We start from the raw sequence: 25,299 nt of genomic DNA on the forward strand, positions 1-25,299 counted from the left end.
ATATTTAAAATGCAGCAGCAAAAACACATTAGTCTTTTTCAAGCTATGACAACCTCTGATGAAATAAGGTTCAATCAATAAACTATACTGAGTTAGTTAAATGAACTCTTGCTCTACAATCAATGGTGTTTTTATTTACCAGACATTAACTACCAGACTGTCTGAAATTGTCCAGGTGTGCTAACATAGGAGAGAGAATTTGAAATCCTGAGCCCAAGGTGATGAAAAATATATTTAATTAATGAATGAATTAATTTATCAAGCCAATTTAATTAAATTACCAAACTTGAATTTAGCTTTACATCTTGCTAATGCAGAAGTTTGGGTTTGAATAACACACAGTATGATATGAGGGGCTATGAGGGGCCGTACAAGACTTAATTCATTCTCGTCCTCTCACACACATATATTTTCTCTCATACTCACATACATTCTCCTGTGACATACATACATTCTCCTTTCACATACATATATTTTCCTTGCACACACATACATTCTTCTTTCACATACATATATTTTAATATTCACGCACACACACATTCTGCTTTCACATACATACATTTTCACTCATGCACACACATACATTCTCCTCTCACATGCATATATTGTCACACTTGCACGTACATGCATTCTCCTTTCACATTCATACATTCTCCTAAATAAATAGACATATATGTATATGTACAAAGAAAATATATGCATGAAAGAGAAGAATGTATGTATGTAAGAGGAGAATGTAGGTGTGTGAGAGGAGAATGTATGTATGTGCGAGAGAGAATAGTGGAAAAGGAAGTAAGTATAGTGGAAAAGGAAGTCCATCGTTTTTTGCGCTGTGATTGGCTGAAAAGCTCAAGTGGGCGGTGATGTTCAGGTAACGGTTACCATGGCAGGTGGAGAGGAGTCCCGAGCGCTTCAGCAAGCCATTGGGGTTTAAAGAAACATTTTGTCATCCCCAGAAACGGTCACATATTATCGTCATCGCTTGAGCAGCAGGCGACAGGTTCATTTGCACCAAACTTTACTCACAGCACTGTGAAAAGTGAGATGAGACAACTTTTCAGACCTGCAAACTTCCAAGTCGCTGCAGCGGGACGAGCAGCTAACGCTAACGCTACACAAGGCCGAACTGGAGGATTACGTGTAGCGTTAGCGTTAGCTGCTTGTCCCGCTGCAGCGACTTGGAAGTTTGCAGGTCTGAAAAGTTGTCTCATCTCACTTTCCACAGTGCTGTGAGTAAAGTTTGGTGCAGATAAACCTGTCGCCTGCTGCTCAAGCGATGACGATAATATGTGACCGTTTCTGGGGATGACAAAACGTAGTGTCTATAGATACGTATGAGTATGAGAGAAAATATATGTGTGTGAGAGGACGAGAATGAATTAAGTCTTGTACGGCCCCTCATAGTATGAGACCGATGCAGTTACTAATATAATTATGTTCATCAAATCAATCAAAATAATGTTTGCAAAATAAGACATTCACCTAAATCAGCCAATTAGGTTTCTTAGTGAAAAGTGCATTTGATCAAAAGTACTTAGACACACACACACAAAACCATGTGATTTAAATGGTAACAGGTTAAAGATAGGGAAATGAGTGTTTAACTACTTGGTACAGTTATAGATGTGTCAGAGAATATGCTTGACACCTATCTATAATGCATGCATTTTTAAATGACAGGAATAATTACAGTTATTAACAATAAATACAAGGTTATTCACACTTTATATACTTTAGGTAGGTGGATCATAGTGCAATAGAGCAGAGAGCAATGTTGCTGGAATGAAATATTCACAGGTATGTGTTATACAGTATATACAGGTGTTCGTAATAAAAACAGCTGTTCCTGTATTTATGCACTGATTTAGTTCATTGTCAGTGTGATTGACAGTATTTTTTGGGGTCCAATTTCCCAGATAAGATGTTTTCAAAATTCAAAAAGTCTTAGAATTCTGACCAGCAGCCCTGAAGTGAAGCAGACATGAGAACTGTTCAAAATTAGACATATAAAAGTAGAAAAGCACTCAGAGAGCGCAACACTCTGCCAAGGCTGTTCATTCCACCATATGGCATCATCAGAAATACAGCACTTTTTTTTTTAACAAATGCAGCATTTGTTTATTAGTTATTGATAATCAGAAATCAAGGTAACTCAAGGCAACATAGAATGTACCCCCCCAAAAAATCACCTTGCAATGAGCGCAGGCATGTGTTATGCATGTGGAAGTTATATACGGATACTGAATCCCGTGACCTGAATATGTAGCAGGTGGCAGGAATTGATGGGACTTAGAACCCCCCCCAAATTTAATTAACTGTTCCTTTTATCATTTCTGAAGGACAAGTCCCATCAGTCCACAACAGTCAATTTGTAGGAGGATCTGAATCTTATGATCATCAGCAGGCAGCTGACATAGAGTTCACTTGTTGTCATAGTTAGTGACGCCGTGTCGCTATCTGGCAATGACACAGAAATCTTCAGCAAGTCCATGGATCTAGACTATAAGCTGCATCCCTGACAAAATCAAATCACTTGGCCCTTGTGACATTTCTGACCTACCCTGAAAATTTCATCCAAATCTGTTATTCCGTTTTTGAGTAATGCTGCTGACAGACAAACCAACGGTGATCGTCACATAACTCTGCCACGTTCTCTGGCAGGGTAATAAATTACGATACCAATTTGTGACTGTGTTATATGCAAAATACTAATGCATGTTTAAAGCGAACACAAGGTTTTAATGACTACAGATATTAGCAATGAATAAGGGATATTGACACTTTATATACGGTGTCCTCCATAATTATTGGCACCCCTGGTTAAGATGTGTTGAAAGCCTTAACATAAATTCAATTTTTATTGCAGAAGCATACTCTGACGCTGAAAATTGTTGAAAAATGTATTATAGGAGAAGATTAGGTGCTGTTTTGTTGGCAAAGGGGGGTTGTACAAAGTTTTAACATCAGGGGTGCTAATAATCGTGGCACACATGATTTGATGTAAAAGAATTATTTCTTAATGTGTGAGTTTTCCCCCACTGAATACTTGAATTAAAGGTTGGATTTTTTTTTCATTGTGGTCCTATATTATTTAGAAAAAAAGACTGAATTTATTTGAAGCTAAAGAACACATCTTAACCAGGGATGCCAATAATTATGGAGGGCGCTGTACATGAAGTAGGGTGATCTAGACTGCAGAGTGGGATTGGAGCATTAACAGGTGCTCAGAGTTGGGGATTCAGGAGCGTTGCTCCTGTCATTATAGATTGAATAGATCATCTGAATGTTTCTAGTATACTGCTTTGGGGCCCCCAAAAAAGATGGTTTTATAAGCCCACAGAATTTCTACCAACGGCCCTGAAGTGATGCAGACATATGAGATGTGCCAAATGAGACATTCTGAATAAACGTGTGTTGAAAATGAAAGAGCCTTGGTGTGTGTAATCTTTATCTCAATTCACAGAGCGGAGCAACACAAAGAGACTGCAAATCAGTTTGGAGCAGCACTCCTCTCTGCTGCTGTGCCTTTTATAACTTCAGGGCACAAATACTTTTTCATGCACGCACGCAGACACACGTACGGACGTCATGAGCGCGCATGCCTCCACGGCAGCGCTCGTTTCTTCTGAATTGCACATTTGATACCCCCAGAAGCTACGCATTATGTGTAGCAAGTGGGCGCAACACATTTTCTGAATCCGGCTCCGGCGTGCCGACGACACCGATGCCCACAGACCGATCACAGGGCTTTCACCCGAACAGCACTGAACTGTAGCAGCTGAGAGACGGATGCGGAGCGAGGGTTGCCAAACCCGGAGGATTTCTCACGGCTCACGGACTAGAATGATCTTCTCTATGTGTCCCCATGAGCGGATGACAGCCTCCAAACAATCCTATACTGAAAACTTTGAGCTCTCCGTTTGACGCGGGGGTGTTATTGAGATTTTTTTCTTCCCCAAACCAGGTCCAAGAGCAGACATCATGCAGGTGCAAACTGTGGGCTAACGAAATGACTTGCTCGGCGCTGACGCGTTTCATTGTGCCATGCCAACCCCGCATTGTCAGATGCCATTTTACTCTGCGTCTGGAATTCCAACATACTGGGCCTGTTGTGTAATTAGAAGTTCGTGAGGCAGTAGCAAACAAGCTGGTGCAATGAGAAGCTACGCGGTCCAAGACATTGTGCGCAATTTGTGCTGAAGCTTATGGGTCCTGCATACTCAAGCTCCCGGCTTCCACTTGGAGAGGTGTGCTGCGGGGCTACAGCGCACTGGCTGTCGGCTTCACATCTGGACCGCTTGGGTACTGTCATCTGCGGCCTGTTCGGACCGTGCACTCCCTGAACTTGTGTGCTAAAGGGGAACTGACTGACTGCCTCGGATGGTGTCGTGTTAGGGAGAAGGGGTGCATATTTGGCTGACGTTATAGGTGATCCACTAGAACACCGCGGTCCAAAGCTGGACTGGCTGACTACTCAAGGAAAAACGCTTATCCAGCTATGGATTTTGCGTAGCGAAGTCACGCATTTTTAAAGGCAACGCTAGGGTGACATTGCAGTCTTCTCACCACATCGGTTATTTCGTCGTCCGACAAAAAATAAAAGAGTGAAAGTGGAGTATTGTCCGTCGTACGTATCAACGCAGTGGGATTTCTACGTCTGGTCGGCGTTCCCCCCCACCCTTCCCGCGGTGACGGTTATGGGTCGGAAGCGGTGTGTCGGTGCAGATTGTTCCAAGATGGCGGCCGGGTGCTGCGGGGTGAAGAAGCAGAAACTGTCGGGATCGCCCGGGTCGGGGGGTCCCGGCGGGGTGGGGGCGGGAAGCGGGGTGGCAGGAACCGGACATTGTGGCTCGGAGTTGGGGATTGGCTCCTCCGCGACTGTTGCAGCGGCGGCGAACGTGAGCAGAGCCAACGGCCTGGGGGGACCCGGGGGTAACGTTAGCGGCAGCAGTAGTAGTAGTGGTAGCAGCGGCACAAACGCTCTGTCCCCAGCCCCGGCCGGTTACACTACATCCGGCCTCTCTCCGAATCTCAGCCCGGGACCTGGTTCGGGAAGTGGAGGCAGAAAAATGGTCGTCTCAGCGGAGATGTGCTGCTTCTGTTTTGACGTGCTTTATTGCCATCTGTACGGATACCAACCTCCGAGAACACCCAGGTTTACAAATGATCCCTAGTGAGTATTCTGGTCTTTTGTTGTTTTGCTGCATGTCAAAGCTCACTGTTGTTTCCCCTCTACTAATGTGTACTGCTGCAGACTTGACGGGTGTAGCTGTGTATTCTGCTACACTGTTGAGATCACAAACTGTCATATCGAAACAACATTTAACTTATCATGAATTTAACACGAAAAGCTCTCCATCAGAGCTTGAATTGGCCAAGTTGGAATTCGGGCCTTGTCGAAGAGACTGTCTGCACTGGCCCGCAGCTAAACTAGCCGAATATGGATCGTTACACTGAATTCACTGTGGTATTTATGAAACTGTGTTATTTATCAATGAATGATGTAGCATGCCACTTTTAAAGTTCCCGTTGGTGCTGTGTGGAAAAAAAAAACATTTTACGCTACTGTCGGTCTAACTCGAATACCACTGGCTAACGTTAGCTTAGGGTGTTTGCTTACTAGCGTTAGCCGATATCAGCTAGCCACAGACAGTAAAAGACAGGGTGGAACGAAGATAACATCGTTTATTTTTTTTGTTTAACAGCAGCAAAATCTTTGTTTAGGTCGGATCGTTTACGATGTTAAGATAAAAAACATCAAAAGTTATTCGTAATATTCTTATTCCTTTGAGTTGCCCTCAATGAACTCCGGATTGCCACATGCTAGGTTTAGCTTTGTTAGCTGTAAGCTACATTAGCTTAGTAACGAAGCACTAATGAGCTTGAAGTAATTAATTTTGTGATAGATATATTCACGATGTCATTAATATTACGAATAGACAACAATTAAGATTACTCATTTACAGCAGGTTTTGTTCAGTACGTAATAGTTTACTGTCGAATTAGGGAAAAATAACCGAGTTTAGCATCAACAACAAAGAAAAGGTGGCATTTGCTAAGTACTTAGCAGTACTAAGCTTTGCTTAATTTAACTGACGTTAAAGGTGGAGTAGTGACAGTGTGGGGTGATTAAAGCAAATAGACAGACGCTGTTTAACCACTTGAAGCATCCACTGAAAATGATATTTTTAAGTGCTTTGACCAAATGAACCTTAAGAGCAGTAAATGTGTATTTTCTGCCCGTAATTGCACTCCCGCGCCCTCCATCGAAACATTTTGTCCCCACCTTATGCTTCTTATGCTTATGTGACCGTTGAAACGTGATAGCATGTGACTTTACAGGTGTTTTACTCACATTTGGAGGCTGTAAAAAGATTGTTTCCATTTATAGTCACTGACCTATATTGGGTGAAAACCCATATTGTCAAAGGCCACCTTTTTTAAAAGTTTAAAAATACTGAAAGGCATTGTTGTATTGTGTTTTCGTTGTGTGCTGTCATGTGACACATTGAAGTGACAGCCAGCCTCGCACTTGGCTATAAATACAGAGCTGTATATATGTCAAATGTATATTAGTGGTTATGGAGGGTTTGTATTTACTGAATGTGAACAGTGCCAACATTCCCAAGGTATTTGATGGTACTCATTATTTATTATATCTACTTTTCACATGTAAAACAGCTTTTTCCATATTTATAGTAGAGATTGTTTTGTGTGTTGCATTTTTTGGAATGTTGCTTTTGGAAGGTTGACCCTGCATATTGGAGGAGTCTTTAATTGCAAAAGTGTATCCTCCAAATCTGTCAAACTAACATTATATTATTAAAAGCCTGTTCAAACTGCACCTCAAGAAACTCCAGGCAAAATGCTTTCCACTGTCTGATTCAAGAGCTGATCTCAATTCACAGTGGTGTATCAATCACTGAACAGTACATGGATGTGTGCCACACCATTAGAGTTGGGTAGGCTGAACAAATGCATGTCAGATAGTCAGAGTGTATTTTTGATTTTGCAATCTAAGAAATGTTTACTTTTTTAGTGAAAAGTAGGATTTTTTTTGTCAGTTCATTTCAGACATTCCCGATTCCTTACATAGCTTTCATATCTCTAAATCTGTACACAAGTGTTATCTCTACATGTAGCTCCCTGTACTAGCAAGATGTCCCGTGTAAACCCAATCTAGCATATCCCTCAGTCAGAGTCTCTACCAAAGAAAAAATGGATGGATGTGTCTTGATTGGTGTGTCAATTAAAAAATGCCTTCTGACACCCTTATTTTGGGATGCATTCCAAGTGTGTATGCTAAGCGTTAAACCCTCCTAAACATTAACTAACGTAGTGTGGGTAATCAGGATAAGTGCTTCATTGCAAGAGGCTGTGAGGACTTAAAATGCCTTATCAGGAATGGGGCAGGGATTTTGTCAAATCCCATGTTACCTGGACATTTTTGTGACCAGCAGTGTGTTGGGCTTATATGTCATTTAATAAAAGTGAATGTTTAGTGCTGACTGATTTTCACCAGCTAAACAAATTTTGTGATGTGAGCAATTGTAACTTTTCCACCTCTGTTAGACACTGAGGGTGCTTTCACACATACGCCTTTTGGTCCGCTTAAAGCGGACTGGAGTCCGCAACACCAGCAAGTACGGTTCGTTTGAGCTGGTGTGAAAGCAGACCAGATGTTTTTGGTGCGGACTAAAGAACCGGACCGGGACCACCTTCGAGAGGTGGTCTCGGTCCGCTTCTATGTGAACTCCAGTTCGCTCCTGGTGAGAACACGAACCTGTCTCCATTTGGACTGGCTTGATGGCGCAGCACACTTTTTGGTCTACGGGAGCTTCCGTAGCAACCTGCACAGGGAATTTTGGGATAACAATAACGTCTTGCAATGCATCTTCTCCGTGCCAAAAACGACTGTGTAATGTTCTCGTACCGAATGCGAGCTTCATGCTGGAACAACAGCAGTATTTGTGCTTGCTGCATAAAGCAATGATACGAATATATAGCAACAAGAACGAACAGGAGAGCATAGTTCATTGTTTACGAATAACCCTCGATCCATGGAATAAACACAGCCTGTTGTTTTCTTCTGGGATTTTTCCCTCTTCACATGCTGCGCCAATCAGCGTTCACCTACGTCATCTAAAACACCTTTTGTGAACAGCGCTGCCAAATGACTGGGGGGAGATATAACATTCATCGTAGTTGGTTCAACTGCGAAAACACTGGTGTGAATGCGAACCGAACCAGTTGAAATTAGCAACATTGTAACAACTTTTGGGTCCAAACGAACCACTCTAACGGACTAACAGGTGTGAAAGCACCCTGAGACTCCATCCAAGTTTACCTTAAAGGACCAGTGTGTAGGATTTAGCGACATCTAGCGGTGAGACAGCAGATTGCTACCAACTGCATATTTATCCCTTTTCAAGCATGGAGGAGAACCTGTGGTGGTGACTACATAAAGCAAAAGGCCTCTTCAGAGCCAGTGTTTGGTTTGTTCATTCTGGGTTACTGTATAAACATGACATGCTATGTGGAAGTTGACCTGCTTTCTCTGAAGATAAAAAAATAGGCTAATTCTAAGCTAACAAAAACACAACTGTTCATAGTTACAGGTGATTATACACCAATGAAAACAGAACGATAATACTGTATTCTGCCAGGAATGCAGAAAGCTAATGCTACCCACATGTGAAAACTCCCACAGGTTTGAGAAATTCAGACTTGTGGTCTGTGATGTCCTCGACATGTCCTTCACTCGGGGGCATTGTCACATTGAATTACTGAAATGCTCAGAACAACTGCAATGTTTGCTATAGACACAGTGTTCTGCATAGCTGGCCAGTAAACAGTGCAGGGCTTCAGATTGTGACATTTTTGGCACTTTTTTAGTGATGGTGGCAGTACAACAATGTAGAGATAAGAGCCTGTGCTTTCTTTTATAGATGGATATGCAAGAAAACAAATGGGCTGCTCTAGTCAGCAAGCACTGCCTCAGGTATGACTAGTCAGCTAATTTAGCTAGCTGACTCTTACTTGACTTGAAGGGATGTATATTTTAAGATAAATGCCACTATAGTTAATTGGTCATGTAGTACTTACTGAAATCTGTGTAAATGCTGCTAGATAGCATAGATAAGGTAAAATTGTGAGCTCTAATAAGCAAAAGCAGCAACTAAAATCTAATTGTGATTTAAGTTTAAGTTGGTTGCTAACATGTTGATTTGTTCAATGTGCATATCTGCTCTTCTATGAAAGTAAGGAATACCAGTAATATAATGGGCTAGGAATACCAGCTCCTTCTCAGTGATAGTAAGGACCACACTAAGGTTCTCTTCTTTGTTTTTCCATCTCATATTCAACTACCTGTGCACATTTGATGTAGCATTTTATATATATATATATATATATATATATATATATATATAATTTCCATTTATTTGAAAATGAGCTACAAATTTAAATGTAGAAATTGTTAAAGGAGATGTTTCATATGTCTTTCTTTTTGTAAAGTTAAATTAGCTCAAGGCTTTCTCCAATGAATGAATACAAAATATCTGCAAATGAGTATCAGAGTTGAGGATAAGAGTCTGCGATTGGTCCTGACATTCAGATTTTCTTCACGAGGGAAACCCCTCAACCATCATATTGCATATAAAACAAGGCATTTGAGGTCGTCATCTTGGGTTTTGGAAAACACCGATTGACATTTTCCACAATATTCTGACATTTTATATACCAAATGACTAATCAAAAATAATATATTATAATTTGAAAGCAGTCATCTGTTGCAGCACTAAGTGTAATGCACCCACAACTTTTTTTTAAATGAGTGAACCTGAACTGAAAAATTTGGCAAGCTTTTCTGTTTCAGTATTCTCAAAGAGAGATAACATCAAGGCTCCTTCTAGGTGATTATGAAGAAAAATAAGAATAAATGCGGGAAATGGTGAAAGTCTCTGCACGTCATAGGTTGGCTTAGTTTTGAATAACACAAGAAAACTCGCGAGTAAAATGATTAATGCGTGTTACCAAAGAATGAATCAATGCAGCGAATAATCTTATGACAGCATCACTGTAATGCTGAACTTTCATTTACCTGGTACTCTTGAGAAAACATAAATATCTTGAGCCCTGCATTGGTTGTGACATGACATGAGACCAAGACTTAGCTGGAGAAACCCCCGTTTAACAGTGAATGTCATTTGCTCTTTCCATTTTAATGACATCCAAAAACACACCCTTTAAAAGATTTTTTTGGTTGCAGTAAAGCTTGAAGCACAAACAGTTATGCCACCAGTGCAGACTACTATACAGGTTTCAAATTGAAGTGTATTATTTCTATTAGACATACACCAAACGGATAACCAAAAGGTGTTTATTGCAAAAGGGTGTTGGGTGTTATTTACATATTTTTGCATGGCGATCACTTGGTTTTACATAATTTTGCCTCTACAAGTATTGACTGTTGTTGCATGAAAATGAACAATTGTTATGCAAACCCAGATGAGATGAGAAACCTTTAAACTGTTGTCTTCATAGTCTGCTGAAACACCGTTGGCTGCAGTGATACAGTTTTTAATTGGGGCATTCATTGTCATTCACACCCTTGTTTATGAATCAGACAGGAGATGAATTGCCACATCTGAGGAGATTCTTTGTGTAATCAATTTGTTATTCCCTAGGCTGGTGTTCTTTCCCAGAAGCTATTTCACCATGAAAGCTGGAAAATCCCTCTATCTGCATAAAAGGCGAGACAACTAAAAGAAAAAGACTTAAAAGAATTGTTTTTTTTATGTCATGGGTGGACAGATGGCCCAGTGCTCTGAAAAAAAAGCTGCAGTCTTTGAGGAAAACTGATCCATCACGAAAAACACTTCCACCCAATGTAAATAAGAACTCTGACACACTAGCCAAAATATCTAAACGATGTGTGATGTTAACTTTTATACACTACTGAAATGTACATCTGGTGTGCACGTTACTGAAGGTCAACTAATTTACGATGTTCCCTCGCTCTTTTCTGTTTTTCAGCCCGCTGTTTGTCACATGGAAAATAGGCAGAGACAAGCGGTTGAGGGGTTGTATAGGTACATTTTCTGCCATGAATCTGCACTCAGGACTCAGGGAGTACACCCTTACCAGGTAAGCAACATTATACACTCATTTGTCCAGATATCATGTTGTAGGAAGTGCTGCTAAATAGTGAGATTGTAGACAAACAGGCTTTTAGAAATGTAAGCAAACAAGAAGGAAATTGGAATCAAGAACATTAACATAGTCAACTTTGTACAAACAGTAACTTAAGAATAACAGGAAACTGCCCTCAGAGCTTGTACTTGATTTCTGCATGACTGTAAAAGATTTGTCTTATAAAAATGTCTCATTTGTTTCACTTTCTGTTATGCTGTATCGAACATTTGTCTCTTTGATCCCAGGTCCTCCTGGGGGTTCAAAAGACATTCAAAGAGTACTTGCTAATGTCCTTTAGTCAGTTTTTCCAGTTGATGTCTATTGCAAATAAAGAGAAGACAGGGTGCCCTACAAGGTAACTCTGTGTTAAAATGTTCAGACAAATAGACACTGGCTATGTACTGTATGAATGTGTTGTCTGACCGTCGTCTAAACATTGCAACACTGCATTATTTTGGTGGACAATTGTTGCAATTCCTTGTCCATCCAGTTCCACAGGGGGCTGTAGTTTATCCCAGCTGATATTAAAGGGGAGGCTGGAAATACCAGTTCACCAGTCCATCACAGGGCTAATACGAAGAGACAGATAAACACGCACCTCACGCTGACTTAAAATGACTAATTAACTTACCATACATGTCTTTAGGCTGTTGGAGGAACATCAAGCACATGCAGAAAACCCACATAAACACAAGACGAACATGTAACCTTAAACTCTTGCTGTGGGACAACAGTCCTAACCACTGTACACCGTGCCACAAGTTCAGTATATAGATTATGACCTTCATTTAAATGCAGCCTGGGTTCCATCTAGGCAGGTGTGTGGTGAGGAACGAAACCAAACCTTAATAGTTGTACTTAAATGAGGTGTGACTATTAAATAATGAGCTAATGCTTTAATTCTTTAAAAACTTTATTTATTTCAGCTATATTTAATCCATATATATTGAAACTTTTGGGAGTGGTTTATTTTTGCCCATTGATTAAGTTGTGATACGGCTCATTGATTGGGATACATGTATGTGCGCTGTGGTTCAACTTACATCAGCCCAGCCTCGTTATTTAACCCTCCTTTTGTCCTCATTTACAGGCACCAAAAAATATTGTTTCCTTGTCTGAAAAAAAATCCACAAATTTCCGAAAATTTGCAAAGCCTTCAGAAAGAAAGCTCTAATAATTCCTTCAAAGTTCCTCTTAAAAGTTTTATTTAAAAAGAAATCCCCCAAATTTGGCAAGAAATTTCTTGGAAATATTTTCCAAAAATTGAGTAAAAATCTTTCAAAAAATCCTAAAAATATCTAAAGTGATTACATATCTATCAGTAAAACGTCTAATATTTTCTTTAAGAACAAAAAAAAATCAAGCGAAATTCACTAGATTTTGGTAGATTTGTTTGTGAATGCTCTTAAGTAGCATCTTTAACGTTTCTTTTTTTCACCAAAAAAATGTTCAAAGATTTCACAAAAATGTTGAAAATGTGGACATCAGAAGTTTCACTGTGAAAATATATGTTTGTGTCCACATTTTCAAACTTTAAAACGGGTCAATTTTGACCCACAGGACGACACGAGGGTTAATAGCCTCGCCTCGTGTGGGGTACTGGTTATTTTATACCTTCTGCTTAAGTGTGTGACACTGTTATACCAAACAGGTGCTAAGGAACAGCAACATAATATGAACAAAGTCATGAACTGAACCAGAAACAGCTTTGTAGGGATAAAAAAAACTGGGTGGGGGACGGCCAAACCAAAAATGTAAGGTTGCTAAAACACTGGTAAGAGTGAGCATAGCAAGAAGACACAAGACATGCAGCAAATGAAAGATGTGTCAAGCTGACTTTGTTAGAGTTAATGATCTCTATGCTGAGAAGAGCAGGCAGATTCTTATATATCACATGGGGCCATCAGGGAGGCGTCTGTTTGGCACAAAACTCTTGATGCAGCAGGACACTGACCCCGAACATACAGCGACAGTCATAAGGCCACGTGTCTTCAGCTGTAAGAGTCGTGAAGCAGATGGTATGGCACCCACAGAGCCCTGATCTCCACATGATAGAGTCACTCTGGGATTACATGAAGAAGCAGAAGCAGTTAAGACAGCCTGAATCCACAGAGAAACTGTTACAGTCTTTCTAAGCTTCAAACAACCCATCCGCGAGGTAGCTTGAAAATCTGATGTTTAATTCTCGTGTCGTCCTGCGGGTCACATTTGACCCGTTTTAGTTTAAAAATGTGGGAAAAAAATACATTTTCAGTGAAACTTCTGATGTCCACATTTTCAACATTTTTGTGAAATCTTTGAACATTTTTTGGTGGGGAAAAAAGAAATGTTAAAAATGTTTCGTGAGAACATATTGGAAGAGATGTTTTTAATCTTTTTCGGAGGATGTTTACCGTAATTTCCGGACTATTGAGCGCACCTGAATATAAGCCGCACCCACTTAATTTAAAAAGAAAAAAGTTTTGCACATATATAAGCCGCACCTGACTATAAGCCGCAGGTGTCCACGTTGTAATATGAGATATTTACACAGAAAGATTTTAACTTGTAATTAAATACATACTTTCTTCCCGAACAATGCCTGCAACACAGCAGTGAAACACATTGAGTCAGTTCACACTGCCAACTCCAATGTGCTAAGCTAGCGCGCTTAGCTTAGCGCTAAAACTTATCTTTAAGTTTTTTACTGTATTGTATTGTATATCATCGTGGTGCATTTTGCTTTGCCTCTGTTACCACATTCGTCTCTGCAACACACACACACAGCTGCAGCGCTCCTCCTCACGTCACACTCTCTCACACACACACCATAATCTGCCCAGGTTAAAGGAGAGCAGGCTTGGCCTGCAACAGCTGCATCATATGCATTTCTTTGTGTTTTCCATGATGACGGTGTGTGCATGAAGCGCAGAATGATTGATCTGAAGAATTTAGTGTGTGTTTGATTTAATTCGAACAGTGTCAATGGTCCACTGTGACCTGTTTGGTAATTTCATTGGTCTGATGTGACGAGGTTCAACTTAATGATGGGATGAAGCTCGCACGTAAAAATCTATCCATTAGCCGCATAATGTATAAGCTGCAGGGTCCAAAGCGTGAGGAAAAAGTAGCGACTTATAGTCCGGAAATTACGGTACTCATTTTTAAAAATATTTAAAATAATTATTTTGCCAAATTTGGGTGATTTTTTTTAAAAACAAAAATTTTAAGGAATTATTGGAATTTTCCTCCTGAAGGTTTTGCAAATTTTCTGAAATTTGGGGAATTTTTTTGCAGAATTTTTGGATTTTTTTCAGTCAAGGAAACAATATTTTTTGGTGCCTGTAAATAAGGACAACAGGAGGGTAATATTGATTGCAATTTTTTTTCCTGTTTTTCACAAATTTGTAGAGGTTTTGCACAATATTTTTGCACATGTACGTCTCTGTGGAGTGCTTGACACTGTTGAAAAATTCTATTTGAGACACTAGTGAGTAAACGTCTGGAGTGGGATGTATATTTTGACCTGAAGGCAGCCACTGTTGACTTATCAAATACATGCAGACACACACACACCTCCCTGTGCGGTGTTCTGCACACACACATTGTCCACGGCTTGTTCATATTAGAGGAAAGCCCTCATGACAAAAAGGAGTCGGTGGAAAGTGTTGCATCTTTTTCATACCACCACCAGGAGTCAGGCATTTAAAGTCCTACACCTAGTAATTAAACTGTCACACCTTCTGAAACTTGATTGTAAGGACTGTTTTCTGAATCATGTCTTGTAATGCGCCCTTTCTTTGTGTTTTTCTGCCTGCAGTGCCCTTAAAGACAGCCGCTTCCCCCCTATGACAAGGGATGAGCTGCCTCGCCTCTTCTGCTCAGTGTCTCTTCTCACCAACTTTGAAGACGTCGGTGATTACCTTGACTGGGAGGTGAGAGACGTGCTTTGCTAAAACATAGATAGCTGAGCACAGCGATTGCCCCCGCACTGTGAATAATGGCTCCTGTGGTGCTCATTCAGAGCAGTGCCAGTCTTTCTGCTTTTAACATTCACCTGTACATCCACATTTTTGTGAGTTTTTTTTTTTTTCTGGCTGTGTCACTTAAAGACCCATCCAGCATTCTTTAAATGTCAGCAAAAAGTAGTTCGTGTGCTTATTTATAACTCTAACACCGCCACTGTAATACTAATGGATTTGCATGTTTAAAAAAATAGTGCTTTGAATTAAATCTTTCATTTCACCAATTAAAACTTTGATAATGAAAGTCAGATCAGCTACATTTGGAACTGTTTGATGCTCTGCATTAGGAGTGCTCCCTCTGGTACATCAAAAGATATGTCTGGCAGCTATCCTCCATGGAAGAAAACATGAATTAGAGCTTTTAGTTTCAATTATACTTTTTAATTGTAGCCTTCATTTCCACTACAAGTATTAAAATGAAGAAAAATGACACATCTAACATGCTGTGTATTTACATGTCTCCCTACATGATTAAAGCTAATGGAACAGTGGAAAAACACTGAGGCTACAGCTGTGCTGTACCTTGCTGGCATAAATGCACATACATTGCATTTGTTTGTAAAAAGCACAGTTTCAGCAGAATAACTTGCTGTTATTACACATTTGGCAGGGCAGTTTGTTGTGCATAGAGGAATTTTTGGCAGTACTAATGAAAAATCACTAGTGTCTGTCTGCTTATACTTGAGAATAAAAACACCTGTTGAGTTTGAACCAGTTTTGTTAACTGTTGTTTCACTAACTTAAGCATAATAGGCAGTACAACGCACAGATCTGTGTTAAGTAAGATAGGACAGACTCTCCCAGTCACCCCCTAAAGGTCCATCGCTGGCAGGAAAAACCTTGACGACCGACTTCAATGGATGGAGCAGTTCATGGAGTTTAACATATTCTTTTCTTTGTTGCGCATTTTGAATTCTAGGTGGGTGTTCACGGTATTAGGATAGAGTTTTTCAATGAAAAAGGATCAAAACGCACCGCCACCTACCTACCAGAGGTTGCAAAGGAGCAAGGTGAGATTTATATTTTTTTGTGCCCCTAACATTGTAGTCTCATCTGCTTTTAACCCTCGTGTTGTTCTGCAGGTCAAATTGTGGAAAATGTGGAAAAAAATATTTTTTTCACTGTGAAACTTCTGATACACTGACATTTTTGGCAAATTTTTGAACATTTTTTGGTGGGAAAAAGAAATGCTCAAAAAAAGTTTAAGAACATTCACAGAAAAATCTACCAAAATCCAGCAAAATTAAAAGAAAATATTAGAAATAGTACACATTTATATGTAATGACTTTAGATATTTTTAGGATTTTTTTTTTACATTTCTTGCCAAATTTGGAGGATTTTTGTTTTTTTAAATAAAACTTTTGGGAAACTTTGAAGGAATTATTTGAATTTTCTTCCTGAAGGTTTTGCAAATTTTCAGAAATTTGGGGATTTTTTTGGGCTGAATTTTTAGATTTTTTTCAGACAAGAAAGCAATATTTTTTTAGTGACTGTAAATGAGGACAACAGGAGGGTTAATGCAGATGTTGATTACTGAACTGTGCGTGGATATTCAGAGTTGTTTTAATGGATTTCTCTGGGTTTTTCTTTTTACAAATCTAGGTTGGGACCACATTCAAACCATAGATTCCTTACTACGAAAGGGAGGTTACAAAGCTCCCATCACAAACGACTTCAGGAAGACCATTAAGTTAACCAGGTAAAATTGCATTTGTTGGATTAAATTATTTATGCCGATTCATTAATGTGCCACAGACTGCACACACTATATGAAACTAAATTTTATAAGAAGTGTGTGACCAGCTATGGCCATGTTTGCAGGTGTTGGAGAGCAACTACAGCTTATGTGAAAAGTTATATCAAACATTTAATGTTTTCAGAAGATTCTGAGTGGGGAAAAATGATACCATTTGAGTTGATCCTGAAGACTACAGATGTGAAAATAGAAAAAAATCATCTGGGGATCTTGGTACTCCACTGAATTTTGTACATTTTGTCATACCATTCGAATTCTCAGCTGTAAATTTCATCTGCCAAATCTTGCACTGTAACATTGTCTTGAGGCCTACGGAAACGTTGCATAGAGAATCTGTATCCTTTATCAGTCCACGTATCCATTTTGCATTGCAGCATTTCGCTCTGTACTGTTCTTAGAAGTAAAGCAAAACTTCACCTGCTAACAAAGGTGATTTTCCCACCTGTTAGTAGTACCCGGTGAGCACCTTATTTTCACATTTAGTAGCAAAGTTACAAAAAACCAAGCATGGGCTGCCCCATTAAACTGATTTCCACTGTTGGAACTTTTGGGCCATTTTAGACTTTTGTGTGAGTTCTGACTGCAAAAGCTGCTACTGTAGAACATTTCAATTTCGGTAAGAAGAAAAATGAAACTCCACCCACCGTCTTTTAATGTAGATAATTCTACATAAAATTCTACATAAAAATAGCAGAATTATCCCCTAAAATCTCATCATAGTTTGCATATTTAACAGCAACAAGAGTAAAAGTGGAACATTTTCATTTAATTCTTCCTTAAACTCTCAAATTAAACTGCATTTGATGGCGATTCTGGTGAATTTCTGGGCAATAAGTCGTCGTTTTCTCACCAACCTCTGAACATCTCAACTATGTTTGCTCTGAAAAGGCAGCTTTAGACTTCAGGGAGGATGAGATGAAAAGAACAAAATGACTGGCTAAACTTAGAGAGGACAAGAAACAGTGTTTTTACCCTATTGGTGTCCTCGAGTGGCAGTCTTTCCTGTAAAATTCATCATCCAGGCTAACATAAAAAGCCTCCTTTGCGCTGCCATTTGCGATGTGCTTTTAGAACTGCTATTACATCCTGTAACTTTTCTTTGTTGTTAAGATTTTCTCTGGAGCTGTCTGATCCTATGCGACAATGGAAGCAGAAAGGCTAAAAGAGCAGATTAGCTTCCTGTAAATGTTCGTGCTACCACATTCCTGCTACGAGTTCCGGCAATGGGAAGCCACCTATTGTCTGTTAAAGTGTTTCTCAGCTGCTCACTGAGGGTAACATCATGATTTTAAATGAAAGGTACGGTTAAATAGTGCCGTGAAAGGGCAGAGTAACAGAACTGAGTAGGAGGTAATGGAGAGAGATAAAAAAAAATAATAAAGCTCAGCTCGACTTTGATTGGTCGTACATCATGCAGCGACTAGTGTTGGGCATCAGTTTGTAGCTGCATATTTACAGCTTCTATTCAAAATGAGTTTGCCAGCTGCTTTTTTCCTCCAGTTGTCTGGACGCACTGTCCAAGCTCTCATCCCTTTAGTGGTGCCTTTCCTCTTTTGCCAGAAGATCAGGTTTTAACCCTGTAAAGCCATTTGTGCCACATTTGATACATGAGTTTCTGAGACCTCCATCTCGTCAACACGACAAATAGTTTCCTTAAAAACCTGTTGTATGTAACCTGATACATGTATTCTGTCCCCTTGTGGATCATCGTTCTACTACTGGCAGTTGAAGTCGTATTTTGCCCCTTTTCAAAATGGCTACTCTCATGAAATCGTCCACGCACGTTTTTTTTAGGAGAACCATTGCTAACTTTGAAGAAGTAAAGATAAAAATAACATCTAAATTGCTACACATTTTTTAAAATAAATATTTTCTGCATTGAATGAATGCATGTTTACTAAATAATTCATTGTTTATATTTCATTAACTTGTGTGATACTCCAGGATTGTAACGTGCTTTTATTCCTGAATTGTCATGTACCATTTTTGTAATGTAATCCACAGTATACCTATGAAAATACAAACGCGTATTACTTTAAGTACTTAGTTCACTTAAATAATAAATAAAATGCCATCTTCAAATGCATTTTAAGTATTTTTACAATAACAGTTCCTTTGAAATCATAATCACTGTACTATATTGACCAATTTTTACACACCAGAAAGACTAGAGGAAGAAGAGAGAAAAAGAAAGTACGTTGAAAATATCAAGGAGCTACTGGATGGAAACACCAGTGACATGTAGGAGACGGAGCAGGTTGTCATCATGTACATGCATATGGGATGAGTACAGATGTTCAGTGTGAGAACCTACTGGGTGATGGAGACAAAGCTTCCTGCAGTTTGTCCTGTTCTTTCTTTTAGTTTTATCTATTATTACATTATTTTTTTACAGCGGACCGGAGCAAGTGGAGTTTTACTGTAGATTGTTGAGAGCAAAAATGCCCAATGTATCATATTTGATACAATAAATACATCATAAGCAAACTTATATGGCTTTTTTTTTTGATTTTGTTAAAAGGGGTGATAAATATCTCAATTCCAAAAAATTAGAATTTTCTGGCTGTTTTTTGATGGGTCGGGGTTAAGAAAGAATTGGTAAAATACTTACCGGAACCATAATTGACATGAGTTGGTCAGTCCAAATTGTAGATATGTTAGCAATATGTTGTTTAGTAGCTTGCTTCTAAAATATTTGCATGCAGGCTGTCACCACAGTGGGACTACTGCTGCTTTACAGGTAATATCTTCAAGATGAGAGTTTATAACAGCATAGTGAATGCTGCAGTCTGCATCATGGTTGTGTAGGTGGATGCAGTCAAGACAAAGTATGTTTTATGAAGATTTATCTCAGCGTTCTGGAGAGATAATAGAGTTACAGTGTTGTATTAAGCCGTGGCCGTGGCCTCAGAAGTGGTGCAGATGTTCTGGAGTTTGTTTTTGCGTCAGAGATAATTCAGAATATCCGGTGTGTGATTATATAGCAGTGATACATCCAAGGCGTGTCTGAAATGTATCAACAGCTGTCTGCCCTGAACCCCGAGAGAGTCTTCTGTGTGTAACTGTTTGCTGTTGAGTTCTGTCGTAGGTAATAAGAACCACGTTTCAACGAGGGAAGACAAATGTGTGGAATAAGAAAGACAGCCTCTCTGATTCTGTCAATGTTGACACATCTTTAAACTGTACTCTGTGAGAGCTTTTCTGTTCTTCTGTTCCAGACTGTGAGTGATCACAGCTCTCCTAGCACAGGATTAGATGTACCAACGCATCTCTTCTCGTTCCCAGGTACCGTAGCGAGAAGATGACGATGGGTTATGCAGAGTACATCGCCCACCGCCAGCACCATCACTACCAGAATGGCATTGGGCACCCTCTACCACCCTACAACCATTATTCCTGACAGCGAGCCGCATGACCAATCATTGGACCTCTCCGCGGACCTTTTCCCAGGAGAGCCTGCCCCCTCCTGGTCTAGCTATTTCTACTACTGTACCATTTTATGATGATAGTTTCCGTTGCCATGCTGGCCGTCTCCCAGACGTTGACATGGCAACGGGTGGCAACGAAGCATCATTTGATTATGGCAAGAAATCCACACGTTTTTTTCTTTGCCTGTGGTTAAGTTTTTGCAGCATATGTATACCTATATCTATAACCCCCTTCATATTTTTGAAACGAAACAAATATTAGATTTTATTAATCTTTTCAGCAAACCTAATCAGGTGTTTGATTCTGTGGATGGAAGGAAGTCGCTTACGGTGGTAATTAGTCTCGCGCTTCTATTGTTTAGGCTTTGCTACAATTTTACATTTTACTAAAAAAAAAAATCTTAGTTTTTTTCCTCATTTTCTTTATCTTACTATCCGGACATGTACTACCATGTAGCAAGGCAACTGCAGTTCTCAAAGGCTGTGTCGTCTCTACTCTGATTCCTCTCAAAAAACAAAAAACTAACAAAAAAAGACTGTTGAGGTTGTTTTAGCCTTGTAAACTCTTGTAGTGTTGTAGTTGGAACTATGTATTGGGATATGTATACTCCAAAGTATAGATAGTAGGATTGTGATGCCCTTTGACCAGCCTTTGCTGGTGCCGTTTATTGATTGAGCTCACAATCGTGTGTGTATGTCTGTGTGTGGATATAGACATTGGTCTGCCACAAAATAAAAATCAGTAGAGCCAATTAGAAATTGGATTTTACCTAAAGAGTCCGTACAGAGATTTGTTTGGAAACCTCTCCCTCTGAGTATTCATAGTGTTTTCTGGTGGAACCTGTAAACCTTGAACTGCATTTGTTTGGCTCGAGCTTAAAGCTACGTTCCCTCTTTATTTTTTCTTTTAACTTTTTCAAATTTAAGGTAATTGCGGAGGAAGCCATTTTGTCTGAGGATAATCACGTCCGCGCAGGTGATTTGTTAATTATCTTTGAAAAATGGGCTCCAAGTGGGTCTGAGTTCCCCGCATTGGAGAGGGGGAGCAGACGGAACTACAGGTCCCTATATTTAAAAAAAAAAAAAAACCTTAAGCTGTGCATGAACAGTGCTTTCATTTAAATTAAAAGTCCGTTGGTTTCTGAGTTTACTGGCAGGGAGTCACTTGACAGGGACATGCTAACTACTTAAAGCCATATTCTCTTATCTTTAGTCCACACTTTGTGAGAGGAGTCTGTTGTTTGGCTTGAAGTGTTTGCATTTGGTAGACATATTGGGTCTTCTTCAGCCTCTGAATGCAAACGTACGTGGCCGGCTTCAGGCCAGGCTGCGTCACTGAATACTCGTCTAACCCGGCGGTTTCAGTCATTTGTCGGACGTCTTGTATGTTGCCTGTGTAGTTGTGGAAACATTGTCTTGCCTTTTCAGATTATAGCTAACCATTGTCACTCGTCCACCAAGTATGATGTATTAAAAATGTCATTTTGAATGAAGACGCACCACTTGACGCACAAAAGCAGCGATCTACGTAACATGTTTGTGTCATATAGAAGTGCATGTCATGTTTAGAAACTGAAGCTGTCGCCGGAGCGCAGCGAGTTGATTTAGTTGTTGAAACCGCACTACCACCGTTCTCCTCTATCACTCTGCTCCTCAGTGAGATCCCTTCGATGTGTGTGTCCACGGCACAGGGAATGTTTTGATTTGTGGTCTGTTTTGTCAGCTGTTTGGCAAACGGTTGAATTAGTCGGAACAGAATCTCTGCATGGGGGCCGAGCAGCCTGCAGTTGAGGTCTGCACATATAAAAAGCCAGGGCTTTGTAAGGACTTAAGAAGCCATTTCCCATCCAAATATTACTCGTCGTGAGTCACATACACACACACACACACACACCAGGCTAGTTGGGTTTACTTTTCCAGAATGTTTGAGCTGTCGAGGATCACGGTGCGATCCGCTCGTTTTGGTTTTTAGTTTGCTAACTGGAATTTTTGAGAGGTTCTTGTTACTTGACCAACATCTTTCTTCGTAACAGCCTTTACTAACTGACAGGTTATTTTTTTCTTTATGCAAAATGTCAAGGGCTTTTGGCACTCCATCCACAGTAACCCGAAATGACCCAGATTTCAGTTGTGTTGCCTTAAATGAATGATTTAATAAATAATGGACCAGTAGGTGATGCTCTGAGTGTTCCTCTGAACCATGGTTTGCTCTTCTCCAGCTTCATGTTCACACCACAGTGTGGGAAAGAGCCTCTGCTGGTGGTTCCATCAGTTTGAATGCTCATGCTAGTGTTTTCTGAGACATACAGAGGATCCTGTATGACTCCTCCTAGCCCAGCTGGTTCCACACATAGACTTCATAAAGGCGTTCTCTTAAAACAATTTTGGGGACTGTGGTGGTGTTCTCTTAATGTTTAAACCATGGGAAGACAGCTTTATGCCTCCAGAAAAATGTATCCTTATCTGCAAAGTACACTACATATAGAGGAGGAGCAGTCAGGCGTTCGTTTCCTGGTCCATTTAATACAGCACAACCTGAATTTTTCTGCTGCAAAACCAAATTGACCATGCTCTTTTACATATATGTCTTTGTATACACATGCAATGTATTTAGTTGCATGTATGTATGAGTATGAGACCTATGGTTTTATCCATGATATGCTTGATCTATGGCTTAGACACTCTTATTAACCATTAAGAGATTTAAAAGACAAATATGGTGCTATCGGACCTCATATTGGGGTGGTCACAGCTCGTGACTGGTCATGCGGACTCATTGATCATATCATACTTAAAGATGCTGCATGTAAGATTTTCTCTTCGGTGCGTTGCTGTGAAACGAGTCATAACGGCACATTTTATTTCCGAAGGATCACCATTAGAAGCAGTAGCCCCAAGAGAAGAGCCTCCGTTCAGTCCAGTGTGGTTGATTTTGGGATCAATTCCCTATGGGAAAACCAGACAGATATTCAGACTCATGTAACGAAGAAGGAAAAGTTCCAGCAGCATCACGTCACCGGGGCTATGGAATGTACTGTTAATGGTCGTTATTACACTTCAGCAGTGATGTGCTGAGAGAAAATCCTACATGTGTTACCTTTACTATCCTTGATATATGCAGATCTGTTCAACAGGTGTTTTGTTTTTCCTACCAGTGCAAGTCAACACCCCTGCAGGTTTGAAAGGACAAGAAGTCACACGTTAACCTCCTTCCCCTCGATTCCTCCCGACACTGTGGCCCAACCTCATGGCCTAGCTTGTCAAGGTGTGATGCGTGTTGCTCGGTAGAAGGCGGCAGTAGTAGTGGTCGTTGCCTCTCCTGGAAGATTGGGTGCTGTGTTTACAGAGCACATCCTTAGTTTTCCTTCTAGCTGCTGAATCGTTTGACCTCCTCTGAAAGGGCAAGGTTTGAGTTGTTGACTAGATGGTGTTGTCGAGGCCCTCGCCGCCTCTTTTAAACTATGTCGAAGGAAAGCATCTCCGGCAGCGGGATGAAGAGTTAAAGCAGAGTATAGTCCCGCTTCTGTACTGATTAACTGTTTAAAGCATTGATACCTCATAGGATCTTATGGAACGACATTTGTAGTTTGTTGTAGCAGATCGTGTTTTGGTTCCATACCAGGGTTAGAGTTCAGCCTCAGCATTCCTTCCGTGGTCATTCTCATATTTCGTGGAATGCTCAAGCTCATGTTACCTTCGTATGTTTGACTGAACCAAAGATGCCAGCGGCCATGCCCAAATGCTGCTCTTCAGGCCTGGCTTCCTGTCCTTCCAAAAAACACCCCTGCAATTGACAAGATGTTCTTTATGTCTTTTTATTTGTGCGATTTCTCAACTGTCTTGACTTATGAAGCAACCCGATTTTTTTTCAATGAATTTTCATTGAGTCTATCTCTGAAGCCGTACTTGGCATCAAGGATGGTAAAAATGGTTGCAAATTGTTGTGACTTGTTTTGTTTATTATTATTATTATTATTATTATTGCTATAATTTCAAAAATGAAAATCCCATGGTGTGCCTCCTAGCTTTATGGGTTTATAAATGTTTTTTCCCTAAAGACCAGCAGTTATACTTTGTATAAAAGATGGATTTTTCCTTATTTTTTATGCCATTAAAGATGAAAAAGCCTGTTTTCTTTACTCTGGACCCAGTAGCTGCACTGGTATACAATCGCACTGATAGAAGAGTTAAAAAAAAAAAAGAATAAGTGAATCAATAATAATAATGATAATGACAAATGAAATAAGAACTACAATACACTTGTGTTTGAAACTTTTATTATAAAAGCTATTAAAAAAGAAAATAAAAAAGAAAATGACTGTTTTTGTACATCAAAATAAATTCTTTTCAAAAGAATATTTTGGATCTAGTTTCAAAATTATTTTAGTGGTTTTCTATGTTCTGAATTTTTGAGACACTGACTTCTAAGACGTGTCACTGTACAAAATGACTTTTTTCTGTTGCAGTGGCCTGATGGGCTGGGAGGGTTACCTGGTGTAACTCCTCATACCAACTTTTATTTCTTTTCCTTTGGATCTTTTGTTTTTCTTCTGCTTTAGTAATTTGAAAAATGTTGATGGAATAATATGAAATGGGAACTTCAAATCCATCCCCCTGTAGAGCTAGACCCTTCCTCCTTTCCTATTGAATTGCTGTTAGTGTGACGAGACTTGAAATGGGCATTTATTATGATAGTATGACTCCAAAAGAAAAAAAATCACAAAAAATATACACACAAAAAAAACAAAAGGAAAAAAAAGCAAAAAATTGCAAAACAAAAGTGCGGGGAGGGTTGAAAGAATATATATAGATGGGTTATCTGAGTATGTAAGCAATGGCTGTGAAGATAATGTAGTTTTAAACATTGTTATTACCTTTTAAAATCATTTATTCAATAAAAAAATACAAAATCAA

General features: G+C 39.7%; 1 protein-coding gene across 1 annotated transcript; it reads left to right on the forward strand.

The window, feature by feature from the left end:
- The first annotated feature begins 3,610 nt into the window (after positions 1-3,610).
- On the forward strand, positions 3,611-25,299 carry ammecr1 (AMMECR nuclear protein 1). Its single transcript, XM_022206541.2, has 6 exons — positions 3,611-5,173; positions 11,038-11,148; positions 14,996-15,110; positions 16,120-16,210; positions 16,804-16,900; positions 20,243-25,299. Exons 1-6 carry the CDS (start codon positions 4,698-4,700, stop codon positions 20,355-20,357), a joined length of 1,005 nt encoding a protein of 334 aa, XP_022062233.2. The 5' UTR covers positions 3,611-4,697; the 3' UTR covers positions 20,358-25,299.

This window comes from Acanthochromis polyacanthus, chromosome 17 (assembly GCF_021347895.1).
Source record: "Acanthochromis polyacanthus isolate Apoly-LR-REF ecotype Palm Island chromosome 17, KAUST_Apoly_ChrSc, whole genome shotgun sequence".
Taxonomy (NCBI): Eukaryota; Metazoa; Chordata; class Actinopteri; family Pomacentridae; genus Acanthochromis; species Acanthochromis polyacanthus.

Bases quoted from the DNA above. Each gene is read 5' to 3' on its own strand.
- ammecr1 (XM_022206541.2), top strand. From the start codon at position 4,698: ATGGGTCGGAAGCGGTGTGTCGGTGCAGATTGTTCCAAGATGGCGGCC. The intron at 5,174-11,037 runs GTGAGTATTCTG...TCTGTTTTTCAG, and splicing joins AGGTTTACAAATGATCCCTA to CCCGCTGTTTGTCACATGGA. The intron at 16,211-16,803 runs GTGAGATTTATA...TTACAAATCTAG, and splicing joins AGAGGTTGCAAAGGAGCAAG to GTTGGGACCACATTCAAACC.